This window comes from Pleurodeles waltl, chromosome 7 (genome assembly GCF_031143425.1).
Source record: "Pleurodeles waltl isolate 20211129_DDA chromosome 7, aPleWal1.hap1.20221129, whole genome shotgun sequence".
Classification (NCBI taxonomy): Eukaryota; Metazoa; Chordata; class Amphibia; order Caudata; family Salamandridae; genus Pleurodeles; species Pleurodeles waltl.
This window is the reverse complement of record NC_090446.1, coordinates 170178096-170198026: the sequence shown is the minus strand read 5'-3', so window position 1 is coordinate 170198026 and position 19931 is coordinate 170178096. Positions and strand designations below refer to the sequence as shown.

Here is a 19931-nt window from a genome sequence, read left to right as displayed (position 1 = left end):
TTTGGATGAAGGATAATTGCTTAAAATTAAATGTCGAAAAGACAGAGATCTTAGTTTTTGGGGCACAGCAGCTTGTGTGGTCAGAACTCTGGTGGTCCTTTACCTTCACCAATTGAATCTACTAAAAATGTAGGGGTTATTTTTGACAGCATCCTCACCTTTGACATTCGGGCTGCAGGACTGTGGGCTCCTGTTTCTTTATTATCTGAACCCTAAAAAATCCTTTGCACTTATTCCTGCTGAACTCAGAGCGGCAGTGGTCATCACCTGAGTTACATCGCACATAGATTAATGTAACGCTTTATACCTGAACATCAGTAAGTCCTCGCTTAGTAGACTGCAGGTCATTCAGAATGCGGCAGCCCATCTGGTATTGAATGTACCTAAACACCTTTCAGTGAGAGAAAGCATTGGCTCCCACCATTGGCTGCCAGTAAGGTAGCGAGTGATCGCTAAAGCACTCTGCAGGGTCCATTTGGCTCTCCACCATTGAGGGCCTGCGCCTCTGAGAACAGAATTCCATTATATACTCCTATAAAACGGCTCAGATTATCATCTTTTAGGAAGGTGATTATCCCTAGATTATGCAAAGGCAGGTGGGTTAGCCACACATTCTCAGTTGCAGCAGCAAAATTATGGAACACCTTGCCGGTGCACAGTGTAAAACTGGACTCCTTTGTGGTGTTCCGCAAGCAACTGAAAAACCTGGCTTTTTCCTATTTCGTGATTGCAGCTCTCTCGTCCCTGCAGGCCCTTTCCTTACTGGTCTTAGTGCTTTGTCTCCTTCAGGCTTAGTGCGCTCTACAAATCCTATTCCATTCTTTTTCCATTCTATTCCAGTCTTAGTTGAACAGCTACCCAGTTTACTGACCCGGGAATATTAAAGGGCTGAATCAAAGCTGGGATGTAATCAGTGCACGTGGACTAGCATGACGTTCATAGCAAGGCAGATGACACAGAACCATCCTCCCAGTTTGAATGGGCTTCAGCTCAGCTTGCAATCAGCCTTCACCATTTCCCGGGTTTGGGGGGGGGTGAATATAGTTTTATAATAATAAAGGAAAATGGGGAGCATGTGGCCCGCCTCCCCAGGCTGATTACAACCCCGGGGCCTGGTCCAAAGTGAAAACAGGGAGGAGTCCCCCCTATGGACCAATTTTGTCCCATGGAACCACATCTCTGGTGCCAGGCCAAAATTCGGGGACAGGGCCACGTGGCCCACTTCCACAGGCCGCCTTCGACCCTGTGGACCCCATCCCTTCAGCGTGCAATCCAAAGGGAGCACGCCATGCAGCCCACCTCCTGGAGCCAATAATGGCTCGGAGGACCCCTTTCCCCAGGACCGGACTCCTGTTATGTCCCAGGATGTCTAACCCTGGGACAATGCAGTTTCCCTGCCGAGACTGGTGCAGGCAGGGAAACCTGTGTTTGCTCTCACTTGGTGGGTGCAATTTTAAAGCTCCTTCCAAGTGAGAAGAAACACTAAGGGCCTCATTTAGATTTCGGTGGATGGGTTACTCCATCACAACGGTGACAAATATCCCATCTGTCAAAATATAAATCCCATATGAAATATGTCGGATGGGATATGCATCACCGTAATGACAGAGTATTCACCCGTCAAAATATAAATCAGGCCCTAAATCCACTCCCAGCAGGCGGAAGCATCAGATATGCTCCCACCTGCTTGGAGAAGGCTATTCATCTGTTTCTCTGCCCGCAGTGAAGTGGGCAGGGAAACCGCTGAAGAAATAGGTCCTACATGCAGAAAGCAGTATTTTTTGCTGCTCCCTGGGTGCGGGAGCAATGTGGCTCCCACTGGCAGTGGGGAGCCAGATGGGACAGCAGGGGCATTTGAGCTCCACCTGCAGACCCTAGCAAACAGATACTGAGTGTCCTGGGTGGGGCCAGGGCACCCACCATTGACTGTCCGGGCCCCAGGGGATGGGGTCTCCGGAGCTGAAACCGGCCCTGGGAGAGGGGCCCAACCATCCATTTTTAATTGGACAGGGCTGAGGGGATGAGGTCCCCGGGGCCAATATTGGCAAAGGGAGGGAGGCTGTGTGTCTCCTCCCTATTAAAATAAAGTACAGTGCACCAGAGTATGGGGTCTCTGGGGCCAAATTGACCTGGGGGGGCAACATGTCCCCTCCCCTTCATTTTTGACGGCCAGGCCCCCGTAGATGTGATCTCTGGGGCCAAAATCGGCCCAGGGAGGGGACGTTCATGCCCCCCTCCTATTTAGAATATGGCTGGGCCCGATGTAATGGGGTTCTTGGTGCTGAAACTAGCTCAGGAAGGGGTGTGGCTACATGCCACCCTACCCAGGTTGCCTGCATGTGTGGGTAGTTGGCCACACACTGTGGCCAGGCTCTTTGGCCATGCACGTCGGGGGTTGGATTAACATTAGGTAATAAAATATTACCTAAAGTTGATTAAAAAACCCTAGATAATTAACTGAAAAAACAAGGGTTACACAGACGTTATGGTTAGGAAATAGTGTTAAAAAAACTTTGAAATTCACTAAAAAAACAAAGGTTACAGTTAGCTTCAGATTTTATACGCACAAAACCAAACCATAGAGATGCAGCAGTTATAGTTATACTTAACTGAATAAATTATAACTCATAACGTAAAATAACTTTAGGCCACAAGATATAGGGCTACATGTACCAATGTTTGGTTTTGCGACTTGCAAATTGCGAGTCAGAGCGACTTGCAATTTGCGAGTCGCAAAACCTTATGTTGTATAGTGTCAATGACACTATTTGCTATTCGCAAGGGGTCGCAAATGCCCACCTCATGATTATTCATGAGGTAGGTCGCAGTTTGCGACCCCCTTGGGAATGGCGGTCCTCACAGGGATGGTGGCCTGCTGGAGACAGCAGACCACCATGTCTGTGACTGCTTTTAAAGAAAGCAGGTTTGTTTTTTGCAGCCTGTTTTCCTTTTAGGAAAACAAGATGCATTTCAAAAACAAAAAATGAGGCCTGCTCTGAAAAAATGTTTTTACTGACATTCACAAAGGGGACCCCTTCCCATTTGTGAATGAGTTAACCTGTGATTGTTGTGCAACCGCATTCGCGGTCACAAAACTATTGTACATGGGACTGCGAGTCGCAATTATGAAGTAAACACCCATTCCTAATTGCGAGTCGCAATCCCTTTTTGCGATTCTGTAAATAGTTTACCGAATCGCAAAAATGGTTTGCTACATCGGAAAGTGCATTTTGCATGTCGCAAATGGCCCGATTTGCCGTTTGCGACGTGCAAAAGGCAACATACATGTGGCCCATAGTTTCTTAACATAAGTATAACTGCTGAATTTGTATAGTTTTACACGTGTAAAATCTGAACCTAACGGTATTGTCCCTGTAACCTTTGATTTTTTTTTGTCAATTTCTTATAATATATATATATATATTTTTACTGAACTCCTTTCCTTACTGCACAGAGATAAGGCATAAGGTAAAGTATAAAGATAAAAAAAATATATATACATTTCAAGCGCTAATAATGAACAATGATACGGGATTACGGGATTTGAGCATTCTTTTATGGATTTACAGGTCTTTAAAGTACAAAATGAGATCCAGTTAATGAAAAGGCACTCCAGGTATGAAGCTGTTGAGAGAAGTGAGGCAAAAAAGGGCTCTGAAGTTATCAATGGAGAGCACTTACTATGGTTGGGAAAGTTTTGCTGTATTACATGGTATAATATATTACAATCATTTGCGGAATAATGCTGCACAAAGTAACTGCAGAAGTCAATAATATACTACTTCTGCTAATTGAATCTTTGGTGCATATTTTTTCTTTTGTAACAAATGTGCATAATCGTTATTTAGCATTTTTTTAATTGAACGTTTTACAATCTTTAAAAAGTGAAACAGTCTTATAATTCCCTTTTTTTCAGGCAGCGACAAGGAACCACGACAGTTCACTCCTTTGCTGAATTACTCGAAGTAGGTTTTTCCAACTATCTTACATTTTATTTGCAAATGAAAATGACACGTCTGGCTCTTAAGAACGATAACATCAGCTCTGTAATTTATGGCGTAGCTTCAGGGTGTAATCATCTCTGTGCAGCCCTTACTGCTCATTTAGCAGCCGCATGTTGGAAAATCACCCCAGTTAAATGTCAACAGGGTTGATAAATGCCAACTTTGGTCATTATCCACCCAGCCACTATTTATTGTCAGCAAAGTGCGACAACCCACAAATTAGCCCCCATTATATCACAAAACTTTCTTTTTTTACCCACAGCGAGAAAAGAGTCGCTTTTTTTCCCGAAACGTTACCTTTGGGTGCCTGGCAGCCATCACGCTCTGCCAGTTCCCAGTTACCGAATGTTTCACCCTGTGCACAGTTGATTTTTAGAGCATATGCTTGATGCACAGATGAGAACTGGCTCTTCATAGTCAGGGAAGGGTGTTTGCCACTAACCAGGGCACTCGGGTAGACATGTTTTCCAACCAGAAGGTGCTGAAGTTTTGGGGCATGCGATCATTGCATTCTGCCTTCTTATTAGTCGCTCACAATGTATAATGAATGAATGGAAGCTAACTTGCAACAGTACTGTTACCTGGAAGACAACTTGGGCACATTACATTTCACCGACTAGGTGCACAAGGCAGATTTCAACCGTTAAAAAAACAGATTTTCATTTTTTCCTGAAAAGATTTGGTTCGGAGAGTCCCAGATATGTTAGGGAAGTGGGATCCATAATTTAACTGATAACTAAAAACAAAAGTCTCTGATGGAGCCAGTTCAGGTGCCACATGGGGGGTGACGAGGAGTGAGTGCACACCACTCCCCCTCTGAGCGCATGTGTGTGTGGCCGGCTGTCTAGGTCTGGCCAAACACGCAAGCCCAGTAGGCTCTCTCCAGCCCAGCAACACAGTTGACGGGTTGGAGAGAGCCTGCTCAAGCTCCCAGTTTGCCTGTGAGCGCCCTGACTGGGCGCTCCCAATCAATCCTGACGCTGTTCTGAGCAGGGCAGGGCAGGCTGGGAGCCTGTGCCTGCCTGCAGTGACGGAGGAGAGGAGCAGCGCGACAGAGGAGGTAAGTGTTTGTTTATTATTATTTTTTGTATGTAATTTTTATTCTTACCGGACCTCCTCCACTTCCCGCGGCACTGCCCCACCCCACCCATTTTGCATGGTGCGAGCCGCAACTGGAAATAACCAGTGTAGTTTGGCATCCCAGTTCCTCTGGCAGTCATTGTGGTCTCCAAGCTAGTGATTGTTTGCCAAAAACAAAAACCTCGGTTTTGTCACCGTTAAGTTTTACACATTTTTGACTCTTCCAGTTGGCCCCTGATGACCTACCCTGTTGGCATTTAAGTTAGGTGGAGTCATGATTATCTGATATGGACACAACTATTTTGTGTGTCATCTGTGTAGAGTACCTAATCGGAACCTAAAGATCCAACTAGACACGATAATAATAATAATAATTATTATTATTAATAATAATAATACTATAATAACTAATCGTGTTAAACAATAGCATAATAATAGATATTATGTGGTGCTGGGCTCTCAATCTCTGTGTAAGTCATTGTATTGAATGAAAACACACAGATCATCCAAAAAAATGCCCATATATCTCACAATACCTCCAGCTAATGATGCAGTTGTTTGGACTTTTGCAAAGACTAGCATCTGGTTAGACTGAGGCTGCATCACTTTGTGCATCACTAGCACCACTGCATCACTTGTGCACCACTGCATCACTTTGTGCATCACTAGCACCACTGCATCACTTGTGCACCTGTGCATCACTAGCACCACTGCATCACTTGTGCACCACCGCATCACTTTGTGCATCACTTGTGCACCACTGCATCACTTTGTGCATCACTAGCACCACTGCATCACTTGTGCACCACTGCATCACTTTGTGCATCACTAGCACCACTGCATCACTTTGTGCATCACTAGCACCACTGCATCACTTGTCACCACTGCATCACTTTGTGCATCACTAGCACCACTGCATCACTTTGTGCATCACTAGCACCACTCTTCACTAGGAAACTCAAAGGATTTGGATCAGGTTCATATTTTTTACCATTGAACACAAAAGTAACAATATCTGAAGTTAAAAAATGAAGAACTGGACTTTGAGTCTACCATTAGATTTATTTTATAAATACCAGCACCAAGGGTGGGAGAAAGAGATAGGGGCGTTCGTGAACAACATTTCAAATTAAACAGGCCTAGCCTCTTTTTTCCCTTTGGTTAGTGTTTGAATACACAGGAGAGTGAACCCCACATTCCACACACGCCCACAATCCTTGCCAGCACAAATGTACTAACTGAAATAAAATCAGACTGATTAGGGCTTGCAAGTATTAGAATAGTTGCTTTCTTCTGCCATATCACTGCAACATGCATGGTGTGAGACAATAACGTGTTTTCTCTTGTCAATCACAGTGGATTGTCCTAATAAAATAGAATTTGCCCTTCCCACTCTTGTAATGATGCTCTTAATTCACAGCATGTTAAAATGGCCATTAAACGGCATTGCAAATGTTTCAGTTAATCGCTTTCCTTTAAATCTGCGTATTTAAATTACTGTGATATTATATGGAACAGTAGGGTTCCTGATAATGCATATATCAGAATGGTTTCAGATTCTGCACTTATATTTGCTGTTGATGTTTTGCTAGTGTATGTTTTATCAGTTTAATTTGAAACAGACTCGCTGCCCTTTAAGTTAATTTTCACTCTCAGTCAATACAACAAAATGATAATTTCAAAATAAGGTATTTTCTATGGAAGTTGGGTGTTATCACCCAAAATAAATCCCATATTCAACACCTTCGCTCTAAGAGATTATTTTATTGTGTACACATTATATTTGTTACATGAATATCAACTTCAATAAACTCTATCACCTTTCTTTTTTTATTTTCCAAGAGGAACTCTAAAGTGTTTTCTCTCTCTCTGGTACCTCCAGGCACTATCCTCACATTGTGTCAGCCACATCATACCCAGCAATGGCAGCCTATGGACAAACACAGTACAGTACAGGAATCCAGCAGGCGGCAGCCTACAGCCCGTACCCTCCCCCGGGACAGGCCTATGGAATACCTTCATACAGTGAGTAACAGCACTATTAGTTAAATAACATTAAGGTACTGCTTAGTGCCTGTTGTTGTGTATGTATATTGTTTGTATATTTAGCAATATTTTATACACCGTCAATTCTCCACATATTCTGTGTCACTAACAGGGCTTCTAAAATAATTTAGCAAAGGAGGACGAAATTATGTGACAGGATTGACTAAATTATACAGTACGAAATGATAAACTATGTGGCATAATGCAAGATATTCTGTTGTAGTATAATTTTTAAATATTGTCATTGTAACTCTCAATAACATTGTCTGGGTAAAGGTTTCACCTCTTTAGTACTTTAAAAAATGAATAGAGCAACTAAGTTGACCAGTTCATCTTGGCCAATTGCCTGCCACTATACGAAAATATTTGTGGCACTTTTGTCTATGGAACAATGGATCAGTTTGAGCTACATACATTTTTTGTTAAATTCTGAGAATTATAGAGCAGAGAGTGCATTATGTGGTAATGTAGCAGATAGTGAAATATGCAGAAAATTAGGTCATCTGTAATTATGCAGAAAATGCCATGGCTTCAGAATCACGTAATTCCAGTTGCCTTTGTTCAATCGAAGAACAGCAGAAGATGTAGCCTATTTAATTATATTGTAATGCGTGTGTCAGTAAAGAGCCCTTAAAGGCGCAAGTAATATGCCCCGTAAAGGCTATATATCCACTAGGTATTAAAAGGATCACAGGATAACTTTGGCATAATTTGATGAATTTTCAAAAATAATTCCAAAACAAAAGTTCGTCCACTTCAGCTCCTTCCTGGAATAGTTTGGGTGATCTGTCAAATGGGAGCGGAGAATGCATTTTTCTCATTCATTTATGCATAAGAAAATTGAACACCGCTATCGTCCAAACGGGTGAATGGAATTACACCAAATTTGGCATAAAGCGATATCTGGGTCCAGAAAGCCTTTTTTTTGTGATTTGGTGTAATTCCATTCATTTTCAGAGGAATTAAGGTTAAAACATTATAGATATTTCAGGCATATGAGGATTCACAGAGCTGACAGATTTCTAGTTAAGATCTGATTGCCTGCCACTACATCAACAAAGAAGCAACGACAACCATTTTTGGAATTGGGCCTCAGTCCACTGTCCTATAACAAAGTTAAAAAACATATGGGGCAGAGTAGGGATACCCTACACCCTAGGCCTGCTTGGGTGGTTCTCAGAAGTCTCCCACCTTATTTTTATAAGCCCCCCAGGGTGGGTCAGGGGGTGGTGGGATGATGCAGTGTTCTTTATTAGAATGGGGAAATGCACCTCGAGCCTTCATGAGGCCCCAGGGATCTCATACCCTGGGGTGATATGTTAAAAATGGGAAGGGGCACACAGCCCACTCCTCGAACCTCAATGAGGCCACAGGGACCCCAGTATTATGAAAATCAGGATGGGGTTCCTGGCCCTGTCTTGAAGCCTCAATTATCCACAGCCTCGTGGTCTGCTCAATGACGGTGTCCCAGGGACCCCATCCATGATGCTACCATCTTTTCCCCGCCCAAGAGCACGGGCAGGGAAGTCTTCCTGTACTCCCATCCAGTGGGAGTAGAAAGCTGCTCCACCCAGGTGGGAGCACATAATTTCTCCATGCCTTCCTTCTCAGGCAGGGAAACATAGAATCGCTACCGTCTGATCGGAGCAAAAGAAAAGCTGCTCCTGCCAGGTGGGAGCAATGCCGGCTCCCACTAACACCTGGGATGGGTGCCCCATAATGCCTTATATGGGATAATGTACATATATTTTGTGCCTCGTAGTGCCCCTGATATGGGCAGGGGCACCACCAGCATTTTTTTTAAGTGTTGTTTTGGGGCTGCAGACAGTATAGCCGCCCTCTACAAATACTTCAAAAATTAACCCTATGTTCCCTCTTTTGAATTGGGTCTCGCTTAGAAATGAGAAACTGGGTAAGGTTGCAACTTGATTCATCTGTGTTGAAGGCAAGCTGTCAGTTCCAGGGGCTCTTGAATTTTTGTATTGGTCATGATGATAGAAGTTATAGTGGCTCCCACAGATGTGGCCCCTGTGAAAGGGTGGGCATTTAATAGTGTCACCTGCAAAGCATATCATGATGCATGACAAAGAAATGCTGACTATGTATTGCACATTAACCAGGAAATCAACAAAACCTTAAATTAAAAGGAGGTCACAGGTGCCATGCCAATTAACAAAGAGTTTCTGTATGTCTGGAAACTCCCACAGCACGCAGTTGCCACCTTTGTAATGGGGTGTGGCACTCCAGCAGGTGATCTGATATTCTGAGAAAAATTCCTTTTAAGAGTATTGTTCTTTCAAACAATACTGTCTAGGTATCATAGCACATACTTTCACTGAGGGCCACCTTCACTGTACCTTCCAATCTGTAAACAAAATGTTCAAGTTTGTCTATGAACCTACCTGAACTACATTTACATTTTTTGTAAGTTAGGTTGTGATGTCCCTTTTTGTTACATAAAACCCCCAGTGGCAAAATTCTTTAAAATGAAGGAAAACAAGGAACACAATCTACAGGAAAAACATGATTCTGTCAATGGCCTGAAGGGTAATAAATCACATAGAAACCTGTGTGTTTTCTTTATAAACACAGTACCCATTAGGATATTTTTGCACCAATATACTCAACACTAAGGAAATTGCCATGTATCCTTATCATTTGCCAGTTTCTGAGGTGTGCCAAAGAGCCTTGAGATTTGGGGCTGGTATATACTTTAACTAAATGTATATACTTCACTAAGGCCCTCACTTTAAAGGCCACTTGAATCACCAATTAGATGTGAACACGAATTTGCTTCCAAATTAGGATTCCAGCCTGTGCAGGAGTTGCCACACCCTCTGATTTCTCACCACATACTTTACACCAGGTAAAAACTTGTGAGAATAATGTGCAAAAGAACCATAACATTCTACGTTTCACACCTTCTAATGTGATAAATGTGATATATCTGTACTGTTCCCCAGACGGTGGACCAGAACTAATAATAGGGTCAATAATTGTCCATCAGCTTCACGCCTTGTGGCTCTTGTTTTATGCCTTCTAAAAGCACAGGCTTTGTCACAGGTTTTCAAAATATTAGTTGCTTGAGTCATTGAAGAAGAGAGCAGACAAAGTCGAGGTTAGTCATTCACAAGGAGAATTGCCTGATTTTATGTATGTCCACCAAACTTTAGCTCATGATAGGCGTGACATATCTCCTTCACCAATCTCCTTTTCTCAAAATTTATTGGTAATGGTATGTCTGTTTTATTAGTTGAGATGCAAGTAACACATACTCAGCATGCCTATGCATTTCTCCTTTCTGACTCCCAGAGAACCCTTCTAAAGTTTACAACATTTAGACACAAGGGGTGAGCTTTCAATGAGCGATCGCAAGCAAATTACTTTTTGGCAGAATCCTGCTATCTTGCCTGCGTACCACTACTTTGTGTGTGTTCTGGACATAAATGCAGCTCACTTTCCAGCGTGGTCAATTGGGAGCCTTTGGTGATCTCATTTAAAACATTGCTAGATCTGTTCCATCTGTTCTGGACTCACACAATTTAAAGAAAATTGCCAGCATGTTGGAAGAATTCATTCTACAGCCTCAAAATTCTCAACATGTGAGGGTTGGTCGTGCCTCTAAGATGTAGCTTATGCTGCGAGAAAAGGCTTATTGTTCCAAGCTGAGTCAAATGTCTGTTTTGAATAAAACATGTTCTCACAAATTTTCAAGCAGTAGTCAAATGTTTAGTTTCCCCACTTGTGTTGGTCTGACATAGTGAGAAGGCCTGTCATGTGCACATAATGAAATTGTGTGTATGTTATGTTATATAAAATTGCATTACATTATATTACTTAATATGGTCTTAGTGCAGTATCACAAATGTTGGAATTCATTTTAAGCAACATAATCATGGGCCCACTCTTCTTAAAGAAGGTTCTCTGGCATCAGAAAATGGGCAATCATATTTGAAATTTCCAATTTCTTTCTGTGTAATTTATTTAAAATTGTGCCCTGCATATCTGTTTGACTTTCCTCATAGGGGTTATTAATAATTAAGACGTATGATATATGCAACTCCTAAATTGTGCTGGACTTTCATGCACTGTCTTACTCTGGAGGGGCCAGATTTGTTAAAAATATTGTTGCAAAAATTGGTTGCAACTTGCGTACTGACTTTTTACAACTAGTAAATTATTCTGCAAACCGGCTTATATAGCAATATGTAGGAATAGAAATGAGAATAGGTCACAATCCAGCCCACCTCATTAAAATTCATGAAGTAGGTTGCAAATTGCAACTCACTCTGATTGGTGGCCATCACAGGTATGGTAGGTACCATGCCAAGATCAGCAGACCACCATGTCTGTGATTGCCTTTAAATAAAGTACACTTCTTTTTATTAATGCAACAAGGTTTCCTTGCTTGCTTTCTAGTTTTAGGAACGTTTTTTTTTTCCTTTTTGTTTTAATTCACAAATGAGAAGGGTTCTCAAAATGACCCCATTCATTTTGTGAATGGGTCACCAACACAACTCAGGTGTCAATAACTTTTCACTGTTTTGTGACTGGATTACGGTTACAAAACATTAATAAATAGAATATCAAATTGGTACTGGAAAGAGGCACGCAAAACAGGCCCACTCCAAACACTGATTCGGCATCTGTTTCCCAACAAATTGAGCGATTAAGGAAACGTTTTCTGAATCACTATTTGTACATAAGATAAAAGGGCAGATTTAAGGAATGTGGCGCTGCACCCAGAGCAGAGCCACTTTCCTTGTACCCCTTAGCGTCCCCCCTACTGCCACCATGTGTGTGCAGCATTTAAAATACGACGCACCATGGCACATGGTAAGAGGTAATAGCGTCATTTTTTGTGACACTATTGATGTACTCTGGAGGAGTAGCGCCAAAATGTTGGCACTACTCCTGCAGAGTACATAGGGGCCCATTATAAATAATGAAAGCCCCCTTTTACCACCTGCTCTGAGCAGGCATTAAAAGTGCCGAAAAAAGTGCCGAAGAAATGGCGCAAGGAAATCTCTTTTTTCAGCCCTCCTAACATACATTAGCGTAGGCATAATGTGGCGCAAGGGTTTGCAAAGTGGTGCAATACAAGCATTGCACCACATTGTAAATATGGCGTGTGGGAAATGCCACCCTAACACCACATTTGTGTCAAAATAGATGCCGCAAATGTGGCGAATGGTGGCACTAGGGGCGTATAAATAATCCCCAAAGTGTTTTAGAGTGTGCAAACCTTCTTGCAGACTATAACACCCTTTGTACGCCTGTCTCGAGATCCTTCTTAACTGTAGCATGCGTGCCATATGCTGATCTTTATGCCTCGGCTCATGTGCTATAATTGTATATCAAAGGTATGATGAATCCAAGTAACCAAAACTCCTGTTAGCGAAATTGTGAACCCTTTAAAAATGTTCTACAGATGCATTTATAATCTGCCAGTTCCTCTGTGGCCTGAATAAAAGTTAGTTTTTTATCTTAACATGTTATATATTATGAAATAGCTCCGTTGTAACACCTGGAAGCTAAATAATAATATACTGGATTTTTCATTCTGCAAAAGAACAGAGAACAGCAGTTCACAGAATTGTGAAGGTTTAGTCAACCTGGTTTACATTTTAACACATTTCTAAATTTCCATATATCTAATGTGTGTTACCCTGTACTTCCCTGTCTCTCCATTACAGTATCTTAATACACATCTCATGCTATTTGCTTATAGTTTACTAATTTTGTAACATTTGGCATTAAGAAACCTCTAGTGTAGTCGCTATGACTCTGAGTGAACACAATGTTTACGTCATTGCAATGCCAAACATATGTACTGAGGCAGACCTTCTAACTTTTAAAAACATTTGACGGTGTGAGGAGGGGTTAGGGCCTCGGAGGGGCGGGGCTTCAAGCTGAGCGCTGCCAGACAAGCACTTTCGCCTCATGTCACCCACTCCTTAAAAAAAAAACACAAAGCTTGCTGAGGCTGCTTCCATGTCCTGGGGGGCTTTCACACCCATTAATACGTAGCAGCTGTATAGAGCCTCCAAAGACGAGCTTGAACCCCACTCATTGCCGAGGTTTTCAGCACACCTACCCTACACCGTGTGATAGCTGTTCTTCACAGGGTGACTGTGTGAAGAAAGCTGATATTGTGTGACTGCTGTGTGAGTTGGCACATCTGCTGTGGGGGGAATAAATATAGCATCAGATATGGATCCATGGAAAACTATGCAACTCAAGCCAATAGTTGGAAGATTAAAAGTAATGTTCTCAAATTCTTGTGAATAGCTTCCACTGAATTATCTGCTACATTTATATTCGTCTTTTTTCAGAGTCAAATATGACCCTACTGTACACTACCCTGTCTGACCTTCCGCACTTTTCTTGTAGGTTAGTGGGGTCAGTAGAAGCTGTGTCATTTTGATTACAGCCTAACGATGCTTCCTGTTGTGACCTAGCTTGCTAAAAATCTAGGTCTTTCTCTGCCATCAAAGCCTACAAATCAGGAATGTGTTTTATTGAGATTTCTTTTTTGCCAACCAGCCTACTTGGGGGCACATTAGGAGTAGACAGGAGAATTGTCCTGATTTCCCCCCCTCCTGGATTTACCAATACCGGGGTACGAGTAACTCCAGCCCCCTCAGAATCAAGAAGCCTCTTCTAATGGGGACCTTAGTAGGGTGAACTATTTCCAGCATTGATATCTTCTATCAAATTGTATTAAGCAAGTGGACACCCATGACCTGCATATATATCGATGCATTATTTCGCCTGGAATTCTTTCTAACCTGGAGAAAACCTGTCAGAGTAAATTTCTGACATTTCCACATGTTATTCTGTGACTCCGGCCGTAGTGTGTGTCTTTATTTGTGTACACACTGGCCGCTTTCATTGCATGGTGCTTTGCTAGTGCAGTTGCACTTAGTTTGTGACATCGAGGCTTCCCTTTTTCTTTGTAATAACCTATTCCTCCCAGTGTGTGCCCTGGTCTCTTTTTTAAATCATAAAAAGCATTTAATGCAGCATTGTTATTAGCTCTGCTTGTCAATGCATCTATTTTAAAAGACTTCACACACACAGCCAGATTTTGTGGTGGGCACATGGTTTCTCATACTCGAAAACTGTGTGTTTCCTCAAATGGGGCCCCTTCTTAAAATGTGCAAACTTCAGCAAAAGGTATACTTTTAATAATAAATAGGAAGAGAAACTTACTTGTTCTGAGGTATTCATCTAGCAACAGCCACGCTTTGTGGACGTAGAGTTCCGTTTATGTTAGCTGGAATGGCTCCAAGCCCATTTCTCAGCAGTTGTTTCACGAAAAACAGGTGAAAATATGGCATTTGCTTCCGCGCCGTGTCTTGGGGGCACACATATGTCAGCCCCATATGCTGCTTATAAATCCTGCAGATTCCCTAGTCAAATCTGTTTTTCGTGAAACGAGCTTGACACTTTTATATGAAAAAAAACCCACCTGACTGGCCACCTTGAACAATGCACCGTTATTGTTCGTACTGTAGTCATCAGCCAAGCGCCGGGTGAATTTTCAGACAAAACTTGTCATTGTGCGGAAACATGCTTAGTGCGGAGTTACTCAGCTGATGAGAGCAACTCTCACACTTCTTTCAAATCTGCTGGCTGGAAATGAGTTTTGAATTGTCCAAAATAGATGAGGTGTTGCTGTCAACAGCACAGAGTTCCCACTGCAATAACAATTTAATGTTACTTAAAAATCTGATTTTTAAGGTTCTATACGCCAATTGTAGGCCATTCATGTCATGGATGAAAAGATTAGCAGCAATAAAAGGCACATAGGACCCAAAATAATATATATATTTTAAACGATACATCAACATAATTATTATGATCATATGAGGGGTGTCCAAAGTAGTTCTAGGTGGGTCTATGCTACATTTTCAGGCTAACCACCGTGTAAATGAATTCTGCTTCGATTTACTGAATAAAAATGTATCAAAATGTGTCTCATGTGGATATGCTGAGACCTTGGCATGGATCCAGCCATCCTAGCCTTACATTGGACACCTCTGGTTAAAGAGCTTGTCTTGGCATGATTTACATTAGTGTGGTGCCAGGATACATTGAATTGGACATCTGAAGTCTGCCATCAGAGCACTGACCTTTGTGTAACCAGAGAGAATCCATCCTGGGCAGATGCCTGGACCAAAACTTCAGTGATTCATAAAGATATATCATCGTTATATTTGTATTTTGTGCAAAGATACAAAGGCATGACACCACCAGGAATACATTTGTTTCGCTAAGTGGCGTCAACATTAATTAATTATTAATGAATGTATTATCCAATAACTGTTTGCAAAGACGGCACATTGTGACACAACAACTCCTGTTAATAGTATGCTGGATATACCATACAACGGTAAGGAGCAGAATGCACGTGACATATGTTATCTAATTGGCATTTGCTTTGCATATGATGATATTAAAGAAATTACTAAAGTGATCCAAGAATTAAGTTCAAAACCTGACGAAATTGGTAACAATCACTCATTAATTGCTTATCTGGTGGCAGCTAATCCTTGAGTAGTCCAGCTATTTATACACAGAGTTTACATTTAATGGTTTGAACAGTGGGATGGAGAGTGATAGAGAGGTGCTGTGGGGGATCGAGGGGAGGGCAACTGGCGAAGTCTCTATCTTCAAAGTAACTCTTTCAAAAGCCTATGGATAACACATATCAGATGCATTTTAATACACTTTCATATGGTGATCGTGTTTCTCTTTAATAATTTCACTAATCCCTTCTCCCGTTTTTGGACAGCAATCAAGTCATACAAAATGTACTCTTTGTTGAAATGGATCATTCTTTGTAAGGACCACACTGTTTCCACATTCCATTAAAATATAAGGACTTAAATACCTGCACTTGAGGAATTAAAAAGTAGTAACATAAACTTATTTTTTATTCTGGAAAATTAGTACGGTTGTCCCTGGTGACCACTATATATATCATGAATTTAAAAATTGTATAAATATTTATTTAAAAAAATCTTCTCTTTGAACTCCACTTTCAAAGGATGAATACTCCTCTCACTGGCTTACTCGTAAGGTATTTGAGAGTTTTTAGACATACTTTCCTTGCTGTACAGCATATAAAAATATGTGTGATTGATTGATGAACATAAGCTCAAGAGGTCAATGTTTCTTCATGACTTTCAACACCTTCATCATATCTTAGCGAGCAGCCCAACCACAATTGTCTTAGCCCTTGTGAATATATTGATAAATTGGATTACAAATGGGTTATAAGCAGAAATAACAGCTGGCAAATGTTCTCCCTTATTCATTAAACAAATTCTACACAAACATCAACATATAATAACATTGTGACTTCATTGACGTCATCCTCAAAATAAATTATTATATGTACGCCATAAATGTTAATGTTGGCTAACAGGCTTGCAAATATACGAAGTATATACTGAAATGTTATGGTGTTATATGAATGGAGGTTTCAATAGCCATACAATACGAGTCTTAGCATGTGGACTATACGGGATATTACCAGAAAAATGTTCTTTCATTGCTGAGCAAGTTTAATTCTTGGCATCGGGCAGAATGTTGTATACTGGGCCTTATGTTAACACTTAGTTGGCATCTGTTTTATGTAGGAATTTATCTATCAGGATATTTTGAAAAATGTTGTTATAGTTTGCTTTTCTAATTTTGAATATGTGATCATATTGCGAATGGCTGTTTGGGTCGACCATTCATTTAAAGGCTGGTATGCATTTAAAGAGAATTTGATAAATGGAAATCAGGGATGTAGAAAGTAAGGTAATTAAACCAGTGTATTTGTATTTGAATTGAAATTCTAGAAAGAGAAATATGATTTTAGGCTCTGTCTTGGGTGGTTTTTAATATATCCTAGTTTTGGTTCATTTGGCCATTATTACCTATAACTGAACATGGCTTCCCTTCTTAGAATTGTAAGAAACAAATATGGGAATAAATAGCAAAGAATACGTTTTTTTTATATAAGTTTGAAAAGGAACACATCACTCACACTTTTTTACAGTTTTGAAATTCAGCATCTGAGTGCACTTCCATGTACATTGTATATGTTTTGATGGGAATGTTAGAGGGACTACCAGTCCAAGTCTATGGGGACTTAAGTGCAAACTCCATTAGTATTTGTTACTTTCAGTGGAAAGAGTACCTTTCACTATTAAATATTGGTATTGAATACATTGATTTGTGGAAGTTAAAGTCTCATTTTCTACCCGATCAGTGAGTGGGAGTACCCACGGTGTGTGCCATGAGTTAATATTTAAACCACATGTCAATAGATTTCCAGGCAGTAAATCTATGGTTCAGCATCATAGTAATGGTCCAGTTCATTCTGCATTGCTGAGGAGCACTGCTCTTCGTCTGCTTTCTGTTTGCTTTCATGCCTCAGTCATGGTGTAGGCATGGGGCCACACCTAAATGGTTTTACGCTGACATCCTTCACCAACAAGATAGTGTGTGTACATGTGTGTGTTTGTATGTTCGAGTATGTGTGTATGTGTCTGTGCTCCATATGACTTACCGCAGATGGCTCTGGAAAAATGCAGAAAGTATTTGGACCTGCACGTCACACATCTGCTCTCAAAATGTAAGAATCGGGGTAGTTTCAAAGAAACTGGAGAACATTTGTGAATATTTCATGCACTCTGAAGAAAGTGTGGAACAAAAAAATGTAAAATCTTCCTGTTCACTTTAACTGGTAAACAGGTATTTTGTACCTCCCCCATCATACTCAAGATACATAGTACTAACCTTTTGCCTTTTGCTGTCCACAGGTATCAAGACGGAAGACAGCCTGGGCCACTCTCCTGGACAGAGTGGATTTCTTAGTTATGGCTCCAGTTTCAGCACTTCTCCACCAGGACAGGCCCCATACTCCTATCCAATGCATGGTTCGTATCCCATGTTTTGCGTCTCCCATGTTTTTTCTGTTACAAAAGCAATGTCAGACACACAGGTGTGCATTTAGTAAATATGTATATATGTGAAGAGCTCGACGTGAGCCTTTATTCACCAAAATACCGGGGACAGTGGAAATGATGTCATGCACCATTTGACACCCCCAAAACATCCAGCGTTGTCATTTTGTCCCACTCTGAATCTGTCAGCATTCTCCATCTTGCTGCTGATGGTCTAGGGGGAGGTCTGGGGTGGAAATTACAGAAAAAATAGCTTTTATATCCCAGTTTCTTTTCTGTGCTTGCAAACTCCTTTAGACCCTCCTGAAACGTGGACAGCTCACATAGTTCCAGGGGTGTCATTCCAAAGAGCAAGCCAGAGGTAACATCCGCTACACTGGAACCTCCTTGGTGGTGTTTGCAGAAGTCGGGTACAGAAGGGAGGGTGGGGTGACAGAAGAAAGACGACAGGGTCAAAGATGCCCAAACTCGGGATACACAGCTATACAGAAGGGTTCATAGGAAATGCATGATCCAAGAAAGGGCCTTCAAAGGCAATGCTCGCCTATTGCAAAACTTAAAAACCCTCAGATTTGCACATCTTCATAATAAATGCAACCATCCAGGTTTGTGAGGAAGAGGCACACACTCCCATTACTTTTATTCAAACCACTGCAAGTAAATATTGTGTATAAATGCAGCTCTTAGGTACGTACAATCCTCGCCCAGCCTTACACTTGCTGAAGAACGTGCACTTGAACCGACCAGAATGAAAACACGTGGAATTAAATGCCTGGTAAAGGTATTTTCCCACAAGAGCCATAATAGACGTAGCAGCTGACAGCCCGCAGCTGGGGGGTTTTAAGCCTCTAACATGCCATAGATGGATCAATGTGCATTAAAGCCTGAGCAGTTTCACTGGGTCATATACCAACCTTCTGGGGTCAACATTCCAATCCATTAGTTTACAAGACTTAAATCATAATATGCAGCCTGTTTAATAGAAATTATGCTGGACAGGTTTTATGGAATATACTTTGAGACCCTATATTGACTAATGAGTTATTGCCTTTACGACAACCCCTAAAGGATTGTATTCGAAGTTTCACCATTTTGTTGCCTCCATCATTGGTAAATTTAAAATAATGTTTTAAATGAGGGGAATAGGGGTTTTGCCCCTTTAGTCACTTAACGTGGGAAAGCTCCCTGTGATGAGAACACGCAAGTACAGATAGTTCAGAATCTTTGCCTATATTTTCTAATACAATTTTGTAACGCTGTTACATTTCCTGTGTCCTCTGTTAGCTATCTGATAAAGAACTCTGCCCCTGCGAATGTATTTTCAACCTCCTGGGGTTGTCTCGAATGAAAGATCCCTCAAAGCAGAATGGTGCCTTCAGTGCATGTAATTGCACATGTGTTTTTGGTCAGGGGTCACTCAATCACATGGAAGTACGACCCATTGTATGTAAAGGTACTCCAAAGTGCTCTCCATGAGGGGGTAGTGCGGTATTCAGTAATAACAAAATGGAGACACACAAAGCCCAATTCCAGTTGACTAGAGCACTTTATGTGGCATGGTCCTTGTCTTCACACTGATACCATCACCCTGACCACTGATACCATCACCTTGACCTCAGGAGAGGCAATCATAGACTGCTCCACCGATAGTTACCTAGTTGCGATTTTTAGGCAGGTGCCTTCGACAAGGAATTAGTAGGGTTTAACTAACTCCGGATGCCCCTCTCGTGGTGGATGAAAATATGTATGTTTGCATGGTATGTATGCATGACTACCCATGTGTATGTGTACACACACACATGCACACAGGGGCAGACATATAGCACTTGCTACA

The 19931-nt window shown here is 41.5% G+C and overlaps 1 protein-coding gene across 4 annotated transcripts in view; it reads left to right on the top strand.

Annotated features, from left to right (window-relative positions):
* EYA2 (EYA transcriptional coactivator and phosphatase 2) overlaps nucleotides 1-19931 on the top strand; it is a 270278-nt gene that overhangs the window by 130103 nt on the left and 120244 nt on the right. For all 4 annotated transcript variants that reach the window (XM_069243467.1, XM_069243465.1, XM_069243468.1 and 1 more), the window contains exons 3-5: nucleotides 3917-3965; nucleotides 6967-7109; nucleotides 17954-18070. In XM_069243467.1, coding sequence (XP_069099568.1) covers nucleotides 3917-3965; nucleotides 6967-7109; nucleotides 17954-18070 — 309 coding nt within the window. The remainder of the gene's footprint in view (nucleotides 1-3916; nucleotides 3966-6966; nucleotides 7110-17953; nucleotides 18071-19931) is intronic.